We start from the raw sequence: 16,898 nt of genomic DNA on the forward strand, positions 1-16,898 counted from the left end.
TTTTTTTACTCTGGATCCTGACCTGCAGGCTCTTCGCTGGGAGCCTTCCAAGAAGGATCTGGACAAAGCCAAGCTTGACATTTCTGCTATAAAAGAAATCAGACTAGGGAAGAACACAGAGACATTCAGGAATAATGGACTTGCAGATCAGATTTCTGAGGACTGTGCGCTGTCGGTAATTCACGGTGAGAACTATGAGTCCCTTGACTTGGTTGCCAATTCAGCTGATGTAGCCAATATTTGGGTATCAGGATTAAGGTACTTAGTTTCTCGTAGCAAACAACCCCTGGACTTGATGGAAAGCAGCCATAACACCCCACGGTTTGCCTGGTTAAAAACTGTATTCGAAGCAGCAGACGTTGATGGCAATGGCATAATGTTAGAAGACACAGCTGTGGAGCTAATAAAGAAGCTGAACCCCACCTTAAAGGAATCAAAGATTAGATTAAAATTTAAAGAAATTCAGAAAAGCAAAGAGAAACTGACAACACGAGTAACAAAAGAAGAGTTTTGTGAAGCATTCAGTGAACTGTGCACAAGACCTGAAGTGTATTTCTTGCTTGTGCAGATATCCAAAAACAAAGAGTACCTGGACGCCAATGACCTCATGCTGTTTTTAGAGGCTGAGCAAGGAGTGACCCACATAACAGAAGAAATGTGTCTAGATATTATACGCAGGTATGAGCTTTCTGAAGAAGGGCGGTTGAAAGGTTTTCTTGCAATTGATGGCTTTACTCAATACTTATTGTCCTCAGAATGTGATATTTTTGACCCAGAGCACAAAAAAATTGTCCAAGACATGACACAGCCTTTGTCACATTACTACATCAATGCATCCCACAATACATATCTAATAGAGGACCAGCTCAGAGGGCCAGCTGACATCAATGGTTATGTCAGAGCTTTAAAGATGAGCTGCCGGAGTATTGAACTGGACGTCTGTGACGGCCCAGATAACGAACCCATTATTTGTAACCGCAACAACATGACATCGCCACTTGCCTTTCGAAATGTCATCGAAGTCATAAACAAATTGGCCTTCTTCGCCTCAGAATACCCTCTTATTCTGTGCTTGGGGAACCACTGCTCTGTACAGCAGCAGAAGGTGATGGTGCAACACATGAAAAGAATCTTTGGAAACAAACTGTACACAGAGGCACCTTTATCCTCAGAAGCCTACCTCCCATCACCTGAGAAACTGAAAATGAAGATCATTGTGAAGGGGAAGAAACTGCCCTGCGACCAGGATGTATTAGAAGGAGAGGTCACAGATGAAGATGAAGAGGCTGAAATATCCCGAAGACTGTCAGAGGACTTCTCAAGGGAACCGAAGCTGATCTGGCTCTGCAGGGAGTTGTCTGACTTGGTGTCCCTATGCAAATCTATCCAGTACAAAGACTTTGAGACATCCATGAAATCTCAAAATTATTGGGAAATGTGCTCCTTCAGTGAGGCAGAAGCCAGTCGGATTGCAAATGAATACCCTGAAGATTTTGTTAACTACAACAAAAGGTTTCTGTCCAGGGTGTACCCGAGTGCTATGAGGATAGACTCCAGTAACTTAAATCCTCAAGATTTTTGGAACTGTGGTTGCCAGATAGTGGCAATGAACTATCAGACCCCGGGGCCCATGATGGACCTCCACACTGGTTGGTTTCTACAGAACGGGGGATGTGGGTACGTTCTCAGGCCTTCAGTGATGCGTGATGAAGTGTCTTACTTCAGCGCAAATACCAAGGGTATTGTTCCGGGGGTCTCCCCCCAGGTCCTACATGTCAAAATTATCAGTGGTCAGAATTTTCCAAAGCCCAAGGGTGCTTGTGCAAAAGGGGATGTCATAGACCCCTATGTCTGCATAGAAATACATGGGATTCCTGCAGACTGCACCGAACAAAGAACTAAAACTGTGCAGCAGAACAGTGATAACCCTATTTTTGATGAAAGCTTTGAGTTCCAGATCAATCTACCGGAGCTGGCCATGATCCGCTTTGTTGTTTTGGACGATGACTACATTGGGGATGAGTTCATAGGACAGTACACCATCCCACTGGAGTGCTTACAGCCTGGGTACAGGCACATCCCACTACGCTCTTTTGTTGGTGATATCATGGAGCACGTTACCCTCTTTGTTCACATCGCAATAACCAACCGAAGTGGAGGCGGGAAGGCACAAAAGCGTAGCCTCTCAGTGAGGATAGGGAAGAAAGCAAGGGAGTACACCATGCTGAGGAACACTGGTCTCAAGACTATCGATGACATCTTTAAGCTGGCAGTGCATCCACTGCGAGAGGCTACTGACATGAGAGAAAATATGCAGGTATGAGACTTCCATTGTGTGTGTTGGTGTATCCTGAATGTGGAAGTGAAAGTCCTGGTATGAGCTGCTGCTAGGGCAGGCTTGCTGAAGCTGGTGGAAGCTGGTGGAAGCTGGTGAAACTTCAGCTCTTGTCTACCTTTAAATGGACATTGGCAGACTGATAGTTAGAGGTGCTAACTAACAAGCAAATGTAGGACTAAGCAGAAATGTTTTCAAAATCAATATGTCCTTTCCGAACATGTTTTACTGGTTGATTTTTTTCCCCCTCAGAAAGCAGAATTGAGGGTACATTTGTGTGCAGTGCCTCTGCTCCCAAAGACAATATTTCCTCATTGGCTCTAGAAAACATCAACAAGCTTTTGGTTTGCTAATTGAATGAGCATTATGCTCTTAATTTTCTTTGGCTGAGTATAAGAAGCAGTGAGTGGATGTGTCATTAAGGTCTTGTGTACACCAAAGAAACCAACTGTGCAATGAGCAGCATGTTTTCCCGAGGGTATGTTGCCACTGTTCGCCCCAGGGCTGCAGATGTTCAACACAGGCACTGAATGCCACTTGGATTGCAGTTTCCTCCCTGCTGAATAGCTGTTTTGTCTTGGCTGTTGAGGGCTGGCACAGACACCAGTGCCAAGTCTTGGCTCAGAGGGTCCCCTGGCACTGTCCCTGCACCCGTGCTGCTGCATGCAGCAGAGCCTGCTGTGGCCAGCAGCATCAGGGCCCAGGTGCACAGCACTGTCACAAGTGCTTGGGTTAGACCTTGGCGTCTGGCAGGATGTGAAGTGGCAGCAAAGCCAAACAAGAACATCCCCACTGCTCTCTTCTGTGGTGGGAGCGACTGGAGGTTGATTAAAGGACAGCTTAATTCAGAGCTTCAGGCACTGCCTAGAAACAAAACTGAGTAGCATTAAACAATGAGTTTTCCTTAATAAATAGCTGGAATCAGCTGTAGCTATCTCCTTGGTAAAGACACAGAAACAGTTCATTTTTTTTCTCTCAAAAACAGGACAAAAACACATAGCACTTCATTGACCCCACTCTTCTGGATGGAGTCTAAAGCAAATGAAATGTTGACAGCTGGAAAAGTTTACAAAATGACATAAGCTTTAAATCACTCTCAAAGGAATAGTCTCAGCATATTTTTAAGAATGGGAAACTCTTCCCAGCCTTTCCTTTCCTTCAGGCCTTGAAAGTAACTAGTTTGAACTGCTGACTCCACCTTCTGTCTAGGTCAGGCAGTATATATGAACAATATAAATGAAAATACTCTGAATTTGACTCAGAAACAGTATTTCTGTGCCTTCCAAGCAAAAGTTCAGTAAAAGATCATGTTCTAGGGAATGCTGGGTAAAGACACAGTTTTGGATTTAACCACATGCTCTCATATTTAATTAATGATAAATACTTAGCCAGGCATTGTCTGATTATTTTTTTTCCCAGCAAGTTTTGGGAGAAATATTTCCAAGGTATGGGTTGTTATAATACTCTTACTTGGGTTTTGTGCATCTTGGTCACTCCTTGTACAACTCAAAAGCTAAATGATGGGTGCATGTCATCCTCTGACCTGATAAATATCTAAGTCTTGGAATGTCAATTTGGTTTGACCTGTATATCCAGAATTGATTTTCTTACATGTGACCTATGAAGGGTAAAGAGTGTTTGTGTATCTTTATGATGTGATAATGTAAGGCTGAAAGCAAAGTGAGTTTTTCCTGCTTGCCTTTCCCATGGGAAATGCAAGGTCTGTCAAACTTGTTCTTGCTGGAGGATGATAATGATGGGAGAACAAAGTGATTACAGCATCAAAAGTGATTGGAGTCTAAGCAGTTGGGAAGAGAAATAGCATTTTGGGCTGATGGTTTAATGTGCTGGGGACCAGAACTTGTCCCTGTTAGGGCTGGATTTGCAATGCAAAGTAGCTGAGGAGCCGGCAGTTGGGATGCCTGTGCCTGGGAGAAAGCTGGAGCTGGCTGTGGGCTTCGGGACAGAGAATGGGGCTGGCAGGGAATCCCTGTGTGCGATGGAATCCCGTGGTCCGTGGAGGGCCCGGGGATGGGGAGCAGTGGGATAGCACTGCCTGCCATCAGAGGGGAGAAGAAAGGGCTGTCAATGGCAGCCAGGGGGGACTGAGTGGTGGGGGCAACGCGTGCTGAAGTGTTTGTGTCCCTTCTCCAGAACGCCATGGTGTCGGTGAAGGAGCTGTGCGGGCTGCCGCCCATCGCCAGCCTCAAGCAGTGCATCCTGACCCTGTCCTCACGCCTCGTCAGCAGCGACAACGCGCCCTCGGTGGCCCTCTGCATGAAGGACACCTTTCCTTACCTGGAGCCCCTGGGGACCGTGCCCGACGTGCAGAAGAAGGTCCTGGCAGCGTATGACCTGGTAAGCACTGCAGCGCTCCCACCTCCGCCTTTCCGCGCCCGTGAACGGGGCGGGCCGTGCCCGCGGGCTTTCACAGCCAAATGGTCCAGTTAAATAAACAGGGCTCTTCAAATGACTCGGCCTCTGCAAAGTTGGCCTTTAGTCACCACCATGCAGAGTGGGCTTGTTGTACTTGTTTCCTTTTTTAAACATGGTTGTAGCTAGCACAGGTTGGCATTTGAAAAGGACTTTATTCACAGAGCTAGTGGCAATTCAGCCTATGCTGGCAATGTTAGTCCTTGTCCTTGGGAGGCAGCAAGATCTGTGTGCTGCCCTTTGCTGCCTCCCCGCAGCAGAGCACAAGGCCAGTAGATAGGAAGCTGAGCCCTCCTTTCCCTACACTTCGCAGCAGCGCTGTTGGGTATTGCCTCTGTCCCTGTCAGATGAAGTCAGTTTTGCTCTTGGGGAGGGCATGGCAGAACTGGAAGGGAAGGCTAATATGCCCATTTTCTTGCATGGGGAAAGAGAGGTCAGTATGGTGCAGGAACACTTCCACAAACGTAGAGACACGATCTGGAATCATTCCAGATGAGTGCTGCTGCTCGTTGTATGACATATGTCACTGCTGTGGGTGACTGAGCAACAGCTGTGCGTGACTTCCAGCGACAGAAGTTGCTGTCACACTGTGCCTCTTGGGCCGTGGGGGTGCCCCACTGCTTCCCGACGTTTTTGGCAGTGTGCAGCAACTGATAGCAAGATGCACAGTTCTGCCAAGCTGACTGAAGTACTGCACTGTGGCAGCCAGACTAAATCACGACTCACGTTCAGAGGACAGCAGTTTTTTCTGCAGCTTGTGTTCATAAGGAATAAAATGCTGGGAGTATCGAATTGCTTCCAGAGACCCTGATGTGTTGCAAAGTGATTGCAGCTTTGACCAGCTGTTCAGTGTGCCAGATGCCCACCTCCTTCCCATCTCATTTTTTTGCTTTTATAACACGCTTTTCTAGGAAAAATCAAGGTGGGGTGGGGGAAGACACTGATGTTGATTAAAACAGAAATACTAAAAGTACTCTGAAATAACCCCTGGGTTCCTTTCAGAATAGTTTCTATTACTTGGAAGTGATTAAGTTATGGCTATAAAATGCCAGCTGTAACAATACCAGAACAAGGATTTGCAAATCCAGTTGATTGCCTTATTTTAGATGGAACTTTTCTGGGGTAGGTTTGTTACACGGTCTCATGTCTTTCTGAAAGAGCAAATACCACATAAATAAGAGATTTTTCTGTCTTTGGAGGCCTGCTTAATGGAGTTTTACCAAAATGAATGTGTCATCTCTTATCTTTGTAATTATATACTGAGGAGTACACATGGGACTTTTCAAGGCCTCCTTGTACTTTGGAAACAGTTTTTCAATTTAAATAGGTGAAAGGCCTCTTTTGGATGTAGACAGAAACACTTGTATAACTGTTTTAAATAATGGTTGTTCTCACATTTGTCTCCGATGGGGGAAGATGTAACTTGAATGTCAAGAGAGCATGCAAACAGTTTAAAATCAGAGAGAGAGAGAGAAGAGAGTTGTGTCTTGCCTGCGTAAGGATTGATTTGAGATATAATTCTGTTAAGGAGAACGTGATTTTTTTTACCCACTTTGGCTGTGACTGCCTTTTCCTTTGCTAAAACTATTCACTTCTGAAAAAGAAGGCTGGATTTTATAAGTGGTTTTGCTACATTTTGGATGTTTGCCTTTTGAGATGATGCCAGCAACAGAATATTGAAATCTATTTAGCCTTTTCTGTGTTTGAATAAATGAACTGTCTCTATCAATCTTGATATTTGAAATCATAGTGTGGGAAGGGGTTTGCATTTTGAATGCTGACAAGGGGCTTCTCCTTGCTGTATAATGACTTCTTATAATCCAGGGTGTATTTATTTTTAATTTTTTTTGTGCAAATGAGAGCACAAAGAGATGTTGATGGAAAGAAAAAAAAATTTAGCTTATTTATTGATTTAAATTCAAGATATACTACAGTTCTGCCTTTTATATTGTTGATAAATATGGCTTCAAGGAACTGGATCCACAAGTGCTTGCTGCATGTCTCTTTCACTTCAAAGCACTTTTCAAATGAAAAGGCCTAAGAGAATTTTTAAATGCATAAAATAAAATCTGTTTATATTGGCCTGTCTCTTGTATGAACAGGCTCTACTACTTAATTCCTTTTACAGTAAAATGGAAAAAAGTTAGACCCTAAATCTCATAGTGTCAGTGCAGGTCTGCCTCACTCACTGGGCCCCACAGCGCAGGGAGCTTGAGTGCTGGGCAAACACTTCCTCACCACCTCTGAAACCACTACATGAGCCACATTCTTTAAAAAGCCTGCTTTGAAAATAATTTCTGATAAAAACAGCCCTAATGTGTTAGGATTTTTTCCCCTTACAGAAAATTGCCAACTGAATGTACCTTATTTTACCATGGAAAAGTATAGACTCTGCCTGTGTGCTTAATGGGGCACAAACAGGGCTGAAGGTCCAGGGAAATGGAGGTGCAAATGTTCAGAAACCTGCCACAATGATCTGGAAAACAATTGACTGTCTGTTCCCTCCTGCTTGGCCTTTGTCAGCTGTGAGATAGACAAAGAGCCGTTTGTGCAGTTTGTTTGTTTTTTCCTGGGCAATTAATTTTGCCATTGTACTCTGCATTATATATTTTCTTTTGAGAGAGACTTTATTAGAATAAAATTTAATGTGCTTTGTTTAAGGAACCGGAACAATTTGTCAGGCCTGTGTTTCTCTCATTTTTTGGTGGCATTGCAGTGGTTTAGTGGAGCTGTACTGTTGGGTGTGGAAGAGGCTTCATTGGTTATACTGGGTCGTAAAGGAGTTTCTGCAGAGGAGAGCAGGGAACAGGATTTGCCAAACTCAAGGAAATAAGGTGGACTGTTGACAATACACAGACATTTTTGAAAAGAGTGTCAATGATCAGAAATACAGCGTAGAATGGCTAATTTCAATTTACAGCTTTAGTTGATTCCATAGAGTGAGATGAATGGATTCTGATCATGCTGTCATTGCTTCCCACACACACATCCTAGGACAGTGTATCCTGCCACTTTTAGAGTTGTTCTTCAGAGCTTTCCTTTTCCATGAGGAAGGGCTCTCACTCTGCCTCTGTGCTCCCCCTTGGTGGTTGCTCAGGTGGGCAGTATGTGCAGTGTGCCTCACAACCTGTCAAATTAATGCTGGTGTTCTTTGATCGCACCTAAAAAAGGAGTTACTCCATGTGAAGAGAAGGGATGGGGCCCAGCTGGACCTGACAGATGGTTGAATTATTCATTACAAACAGTTACCCTGTGAAGTTAGGATTTTTTTAGTTGAGGATTGTTTGGAAACAGATTGTGGTTACTGTGTCTGCACGATATATTCATGTGCTGATGCAAGCATGCATGAACTCAGGGACACTAGTGCACTTTGCATTTCAGTTATTGGTTAAGCATTATTTTCCTCCAAGGTGAAATGATTCAATAAGTTGAAAATCAAACGCAATAAACAAGTGATAATAAATGTTCTTGGTTATATCAATCTCCTGGCTCATGTGCATACAGAAATTTTTCTAAGAAAAATGAGATGTCCAAGTTATCTGTATGTGTTTTCAAATCATAAATAACAAGAAGTGTAAAAAAGATTGAACAATGAAGCAATTTGTTATAAAAACTCACATTTATATAATAAATGACATTAATGTTTTTGTCTGTATTCAAGCCTGATCTGCTTGCAGACTGTTGTGGAAGGACAGGGTGGCTGCAGGTACTGCTGAGAGATGGCAGGGTAGTTAAGAACATTTTGGCCAACATGGAGATGGATTGGGGATTTTTGAGAGCAGAAGAAGCATTTGTGAGGTTGCTGGGAAGTATGTAAAAGTATTTAATGGCAGTGGTTTTGTTGACATGGATATTGGTCCATGCATGCTAGCAGAGGTCTACTGAGGTGTGTGAGGTGAGCTGCTCTTTTCTGCTGTTCTTTCATATTCAGTCTTTTTGGGCTTGTCTTGGTGCAGGCATGACTGCATTCCTGAGAAGTCCTTTTTCCCAGTTATTATGTAAATGCAAAATGACTAAGTAGATTTTTGTGAGCTTTTTCGCTGAAATTCATACCTCAGCTGGGATCGAGTCATCCCCAGAGGAACATTTTTCACAATTCTCTAAGCAGCTGAAGACAGGGGATATTGCAGAGCAGAGCATCCACTGCCAAAGAAGTGTCATAATGCACTGACGTCAGACACAGTCCAGCACATGGACATTGTCTTGAATTTATATTTGTTTTAAAGAATTTTCCATCCAAAATTGGACATAGACTTGGAAAGTCAGTTTCTTTTTCTACTTCTTATTAAGGAAAGTCCTGTCTCTTTCTGTTTCTTTCTTCTTACAATCCTCTCACCCACTGCTCTCAAAGTTTCTTGCTCTGATTGCCCATGTCCATTAGACACTTCTAAAACAGAACTTGAAAAGAGTCAAATCAGAACTTCCCCTAGAGAAGGAAGTTCCAGTTGGGTACTTCAGTTACACTGTTTTAGCATCAGCATATTGAAAACTGACCTCTGTCTCTCTCTCTCTCTCTTCCTCCATTGCTCCTGTTGTTCTGTAGAGGAGTGGTCTTCATGCACAGATCACATCCTGCAATAGTGCTTCCATATTTTCCCAGAAATATTTCTAACTGAAAATATGAAGTTGGAACCTAAAGTGAATGTTATGCAGTTTCTTCTCCAGTTTGTGTCAGTAAGGTATTTCAGATGTTTGCAGCTCACGTAACCATCCTTGACAGCTGTTTCTCATGCTGGGCTGTTGCAGGAAAAGACTTGGATACTGAAATCCAGCTTGAACTATATTAGGACAGAGACAAGGTGAGGAACAAAATGGTGGCCAGCAGCATTCTTTCCCATGTCCTGGCACTCCATACCCATCTTTCTTTTCCTGCAGAACTTGCTGACACACAATTGATGGCCTGGTTGTTTCATGTCCCAAGATGTGTAGAAGAAATGCTAAAGGAAATTCTCTTCAAATTTTCATGAGCGCAGTTTGCTCTTCAGCTGTTCTTAAAATTGATTGTGTCCCTGTAACCTTTTTTATTTTTGGTTGCTGGTGGGTTTGGTTTGTTTTTGAGGGTTTTTTGTAGTTTTGTTTTTGTAACCAAGCAAAACTCTTCACTGTCAATGAAAGGCATAGAAAAGATTGGGACAATGGCCATGAGGAGACACCTAAGAGAAAGTTTCATTTTAGTCTGATGTTCAGTCAGTTTCTGTTCTAAACTTTGGAATATTTATGAGAGGCTTCCTTGAACAGTCCTTTTTTTCTCATTTATCTTTCCAGCAGGAGCAGTACTTTAATTTGCCACCAGGAGCTTTTCCTCTCTTTTTTTGTCTTTTTTTAGTGAGACTACTGTGTTAATTTCCTGTCTCCTTTTCAGTTTATAGAATAATTCACAATGAAAAAGAGAAATTGGTCTTTAGCACAGGAGTTCATTAAAGTAAAAAGAACATTCTTTTGTTCAGTCTGTACTGATCCTGTGATTAAACTGCCCTTAGTACAGGCAATCAATAACCCTTTTAATTTCATGTGAGTAATATGATGCCCTCAGTATTAAGATATTTTAAATTTCACTTAAAATTTATTTATTTATTTAGTTTAACAGAAGTGACAAAGCATTGTTCTTTGTATGAAGCACTGGGATTTTAAATTTAATATTCCATGCTATTCTTAGACACTGAAGTGAGACAGGTCAGTTCTGTTTTTAACCCTTGGTCTGTTTCACTTTCTGGGTCTCATATACCGGATAAGGAGAGAACTTCTGGATTTATGCCAGCTCCTACTTCCTATGCTTTTTTTGAGAATCCACCATGATACAGAGAGCTTCAGGTGGATTGAGATGAATCAAGTTGATACTTCTTTATTCTGGAATCAGGTTTTATGTGCTTTCATTCATATTTTTGTTCAATTTCCTCCTCACTCCTCCAGTTATGTTAAACACATCGATCAGTAAAGTTTATCACCTTCTTTCTGACATGGGAAATGCAAACTGTCCAAAGAAATCCTGCCAGCTTCAGCAGCTGATAGAAATGTCTTCCCTCTGAATGGACCCAGATTCCAACATCCATGCTCTAAAGGTTGCTTTTCAGTAAATGTCACTTGGATGCTAATCCCTTGAAACTCAGCATTCGGGAGTTAACACACTCTGGTGGAACACAGCAGTCCTGAGGGAGCAGGACGTCTCTTGCTCCGTGAGAGTCACTCACGGAAGTGAGCTGCCGTATGGGAGCTGACATTAAACAGATCCTGATGTGCTCCAGCCAGATGGCTGGGACTGCACCGCTGCCTGCAGGGCTGCTCAGTGCAGATCTAAGCAGAGGAAAGGTGCATGGGAATTCGTGCTGCAAACATCAGAAAGCTCGCTCTTTGCTTTTGAGATAGGTCCGTGGGTTTCAATGTATTACTGGCAAAAGTAGGCTTAAAAATCTCCGGCTGTCCTGTGATTTATGGAGTTACCTTCCCAGCAAAAAATCTCCAGCCTTCCATCTTGTGTTTTTAAGGCTTCTGGTTCTTGTCACTTCTAGAAGCAGGCGACATCCTTGAGCAGGGTTTCAGATGTGATGGCAGCTGGAAAAGCAAGGAATGATTGTGACTGGGAAATGATGGACTCATTTCAAAACTAGTGACAAGAAAGTGTGTCTAGTCTATCTACACAAAAAAGTGTGTCATGACCCTATGCTGTAACTTTATTCCTGGATAGCAGTTACTTGCCTGTTGTACTCTTGTCTGTTTGAATCAGTCTGTTCTTCCAAGTGAGCACCCGGGCTTTGTCCTTGCCCTATCCTGTTGTTGCTATCTTTTGTGTTGGGAAGCAGGATCTCGTGCCCTCTGAAACTGCACATGCAGCTCTTCTTGGGAGCAGAGTCTGGCCTGTCATGTAGGGATACAGGGTCCTGCACCTTGTGTTATTAGAGGTGGTCAAGGTGCCATAGGCCAACCAAAATCTTATGACTGGGTTTGGGTCCCGTTATTTTTACCTAGTGCATTAATTCCTAGAAGAACATGTGAGGGAGGATTCCAGGTGATGAACTGAGGTTGTCCCTTAGCCCCACTCACTGAGCTGTGGAACTCTGAAACCACTCTCAGGATTTTTCATGAGACAAAAGCTGCTTATTTTTGGCAAGATTACTGCTGAGCAAGAAGATGGGAACAGGTTAAATTCTGCTACACGATCTGTTTTTAATTGTTTGTTCTTGCTGAGCTGAGAGCAGTGAGACTTTGATGTCAGCATCAAAGGAGTGGAGGGTTGCTCTACCTACTCTGCAGTGAAGGAAAATTGACATGCTAGTGCTACTTTCCTCTTAAAAAATGAATAGAATACCTTCATGTCTGAGAATCCTAAAACAGGCACACCAGAAACTCCTGGGAGTGGGTTCAGTAGTTGCATGATTCTCGAGTCTGCGTTTTTTTGTGCGTGGTAGGTTAATTTCCTGTGGCTGTGTATATATGTATGTATGCATCTGTATATATAAAACCCTGACAAGTGGCATTCTGCTTGAGGGATCTGAGCACAGGGGAGGCTGACACATTGGCTGTGCTGTACCAGCTTAGCTGCAGCTGACCTCACGGGGAAGCCAGGCTGCTGGGGAGGACGTGCAGGCACACACCCAGTGGGGACCAGAGCCCAGGGTGATGGCTACAGGGGCTGCAGGAGCCATGGACATGCTGGGATCACCTGGCTGGACTGGGCAGTAACCATGCAAGAGGTGCATGTTTGGCCTTGGCTGCCTCTTTAGTGACTTGCAGGATTTTTGGCACTTGTACTGTCGTCGCTGCTCAGACCAACCTTCAGCATTTGTAGTTGTCAGCTGAATGGCTCCTTCAGCACAAAAGGATTATGTGCTGTGGTACAGAAAAACCAGATAGTAGGTAGAAATTGTCATTTCTTTCTAGATGACAAGTGAAAATATGAAGAAGAAACAAAATCGATGTGATGCATGAACAAGTAAGTAATAAGAATGAAAGGCAAAGGACACTACTGAAAGTAATTTAAATCTCAGGCATATCCACTGGGCTTTTTCTGTTAAAAAACAAGTTTGCACTCTCTAGGTATATCAGACTTTTTTTCACTCTTGCTGTGAAGCTGATAATGGATGTTGTTTTCCATGTGTTGTTCTTCATATAAAAGGAAAGGCATAGGTATTTTTATTAAATACAGCCTTAGTACATTTAATTAGAAATAAAGATGGAATGAGGAGCAAAATTTGGATCTAAAGTCCTCCAAAATTTGGAGGTTTCAGTGTGACAAGTGGAAGTGTCTCTCATTCCTTGTGTCTAATTAAAACAGTAAGATGTGCTAATTTGCAAGTGTTAATTTATTACTGTTATGCTGTCTTCCACTAAAATCATCAAAACTTACTACTTGGGTTTTCGTATTTAGCATATCTGAAAGTAGGGAGGCTTTTAGCAGTTGCAGCATTTTGGCAAAGCTTTCAGGTGGTGGCTTCTGTAATTTCAGGGTCTAATATTAGGCAGTCACTCTTCAGTTTGCTTCATTTCTGATTGGCACTGCTCTCGTGCTGTTCAGGTTTGATTGAGGTTTGTGGTGAACATCCCGGAACAGTGAGGTTATTCTCAGGCACAGTTTGTTAAACAGCATGTTCTTGCCTTCTGTAACAGATGTAGGTACTACCTTTTGCAATTTCACAAAACAGAGCAGCGAACAATATTCTTGTTTGCCTGGGCTTCTGAGAGGTTTTGGAGGCTTGTTACCATCAAAGGAGAATAGTATTGCATGTAGGGAGGCTCAGGAAACTTGTCAGGTAATGGACCCTTCGTTTGTTTGCTGTTAATGGGCTGTTCTAGAAGATGTCTGAGTAGGGGAGTCTCTTGAAACTTGTGAGCAGGCTTGTTGAAACTGCTGCTTTTGGTTTATTTGGTTATAAGTGGATTTTTTTAAAAAGATATTTTTGTGGTGTTGTCTTTTCTATTAAGCTTCAACAGAAATATTGAGGGTAGTGTAGAATTTGGATCTCAGTTTCTCAGAGGAGTGTCTGAACTGTTGTATAGAATAAAATCCAGCACAGGCTTAAATACGTCTGGGAATCAGCTCTATTCATGACTTGGTAACATTTTTAATAACCACCTATATCAAGGACTATACTTCTCCTTTTAAGAAAATACCAGTTAGAAAGGGCTGAGTTTAACATAGAATGAAATTTGTCTGCTAAATCTGTTTCCTTCTGAAATCACTTGTGTTTCCTTTATATTGTGTGCAGCGGTGTCTCATGGGTGTAAAACAGCTGTTCATTAACTTTTGGAGCAAAACATTTTCAGAGCAATTGATGCTTAGCTTGATACAGACCTGGGAGCCTCCCTTAGGAAGGAAGGATCCAATATTTGTCATATTGCTCTCCTCTCAAATTTCAACCTATGTACTTTCTCTGTGCTAGATGTTACAGGAAACCCTAGTAATGCTGGTTTTTTCCTTTTTATTTCAGATGATTCAAGAGAGCAGAGTTCTTATTGAGACAGCAGACACCACTCACGACAAGATTGTTCAGTGCCAGAAAGCAGGTAATCCATCGAGCAGTTCTGAGTGGAAGATGGGAAATAATGTGCCATAATTTACTTACAGTTTGTGACTAATGTAGCATTTTTCACCTGGATGTAAGTGAGCATTCCGGTCTTTCTCTGGCGTGCTCTACCCTCCTGAAGGCTCATCTTCCAATAGCAATGCAGGTGTGGGATCAGACAAAAATACTCAGCTTTCACCTTAGAAGATATTTGTTCATCTGCTCTACAGCTCTGAACTGTCTGACAGCATTTAAATTAGGCAAATGAACCAAAAAGGCATTAAAAAGGGGGGAGTGAGAAGGCATGGTGCCTTTACTGAGTGCATTCTCTAGCTCAGTTGCTCCTTTGAACACAGAGCAGGCAAGAGGTTTCTGTACCCACAGGACCACAACAATTAGAAATACTGCTGTTTCTGATGGGCATTTTTGGATTTGGCAAGTAATGCCATTTGCTTCCATTAAATGTAAATAATGAATGAAACTGCTGTTTTGTAGTTAATATACTTTAATTCATCTTTTTAATTAGGAGAAACTGGAAACTGTTTCAACAGTAGCATTTAACTGATTTCATGTGGTGCAAGAGCAGGATGGAACCTAGTCTCTGCTCTTTAGCCATGCTGGCATTGTGGCAGCAAGGGGACGAGAGGCAAGTGGCCATGTCTGGCTGGAGGTCGTGGGCCTCATCACTGGGACATGCCTTGGGTTCTGTGTGTCTGCATAAGCAGCATGCAATTCCTCTGTGTAAGGAATTCATTGTGTGCAGAGGGTTTAGGGAAGGGACAGTAACAGGGAAATGCAGCACCAGGAGGGTCTCTAGAAGATATAATTTAAGAGCAATGCTTTGCACTAAACTATGCGGACTCTCCACAGCATCAGCCAGCTTTCTGCCCAGCTTGGTCTGTGCAGAGGGAAGAGCCCACAACGTTTGCCTGGGCACTGGAGTCTTTGTGAGCAGGAAATGTGTATGGAAACTACCATGCAGTACCACCCACACTGATGTCCAGAGTTTCATGCAGTTCCCCCCTCCTTCCTTACCCCTGGAAAAAGATATTTTTTCAAGTTCAGTTTGCTGCTTTATCTTCTTGTATTTTCATTTTTGTTTGCTTTATGAGCCTTAAAATTTCTGACTGAGAAGGCAACTCAATCAGAAGAGCTGTGAAGTGCTTCTCTGAAGCCAAGGACTAAGGAGAGATACCCCTTCCCGTGCTCATTTGCAAATTAGTTTGTTGCAGATGTTACCCAGGCAAATTTTTATGTAACACTTTTAATGTGGCAAGATGAAGCACTCAAAATTAAGAGGTGTCAGAGGTACAATTGCCAGTGATATTGTCCTTTACCTCACCCCAGTGCTGCTTCCTTTGAACATGTGTTCCACCAGACCTCTTCTTCACAGCCTGTTTTGGTGCAGGTTCTGTGTGCCTCAGGGTCCTGCTGCCTCTCCCAGACTGGTTCTTGTGTGACTGGTTTTGGTTTTTTTTGGTTTTTTTTTTTTTTTTTTTTTTTTTTTTTTTTTTTTTTTTTTTTTTTTTTTTTTTAAAGTGCAGGCTCTGCCCAATGCACAGTGGTCAGCAGCAGCTTGGAGGACTGACCCCACTAAATGCTTTCACTGGGGTTGCTACCTGCAGCTTAACAAATGTTTGTGGCTCCCTCTTTCTGGGGCAGTATCCATGTTACAGATGGAGAAGTGAGGTCCAGAGGGAAAAATAACTAAAAGGATGCTGCTGCATGAAGGCAGGACTCTCCATGTAGAGCTAAGATCCATTAGCCTTCTTATTTTTTTCCAGGACAAAGCAAGTAATTTGAAGATTTTCTTTTACTAATTGAATTCAAATGATTTGTAAGTCAGTTGGCATGAAGCACACCTGCAAGGAAATCTTGCTTGAGGTGCAGTTATTTATAGTTTTCCAAACCGTACTGCAGGAACTCTGTTCGCCTTCACAAGAAGAGCCTGTGAGTGAGTGAAGTTTTGGAATGTAAACAGTAGAGAGAGAAATCCTGCATTTTGTGGGGTTGAACAGCCTCAGTGTTATTGAGCTCCTAGAGTCAGTGCACGGGAAGGAAAAGCAATGTTAGTCTTCCAGGAGGGTTTTGGGCAAGCTGTGCTGAGTGCAAGCCTACCCTGGACTGCCCTTCAGCAACCTGGCAAGTAGCCTCTGCATCTACACCAGAGAAATGCTCTCTACACTGGCATTTCTTTGATGTCATTTCAACAGAGCTCAAATTTGTGAGTGACATTTACCCTAAAGTGTTAAGGGAGGGAGAGTTATGCAACAGCTGGAGATGGAGCTTGGTTTGTTCAGCCAGGATAGGCTTCAGATGCTTTGCAGTTATTTAGTGCCAGACTGGCCTTCATAAGGTACAAATTAAGGGAACAGAAGCAGCTCTTTCCCATTTTGTCTCTCAGTCCACACCAGACTCAGAGAAATGGTTGCATACCCTGTGCAGATCTTGTGAAATTGGTGGGCTAATTGGATACCTTAAGATTTTTAATCTGCTCTGAGATTTCCTGTATCCAGCAACAAATCTGCAGATGTTTCCCACAGAAACTAGCAGTGAAATGCAACGGGGCTGTGGTTGGAAGTCTCAGTTCTCCATGCTGCAGGAGAGGCAATCCTGTGATTAGAGTTATGTGC

The 16,898-nt window shown here is 42.9% G+C and overlaps 1 protein-coding gene across 1 annotated transcript in view; it reads left to right on the forward strand.

Annotated features, from left to right (window-relative positions):
• Positions 1-16,898, forward strand: part of PLCL1 (phospholipase C like 1 (inactive)) — a 186,509-nt gene that overhangs the window by 145,697 nt on the left and 23,914 nt on the right. Inside the window, 3 exon segments of the mRNA XM_066322581.1 lie at positions 2-2,317; positions 4,490-4,693; positions 14,191-14,266. Of these exon segments, the coding sequence (XP_066178678.1) occupies positions 2-2,317; positions 4,490-4,693; positions 14,191-14,266 (2,596 nt within the window).

This window comes from Sylvia atricapilla, chromosome 7 (assembly GCF_009819655.1).
Source record: "Sylvia atricapilla isolate bSylAtr1 chromosome 7, bSylAtr1.pri, whole genome shotgun sequence".
NCBI lineage: Eukaryota > Metazoa > Chordata > Aves > Passeriformes > Sylviidae > Sylvia > Sylvia atricapilla.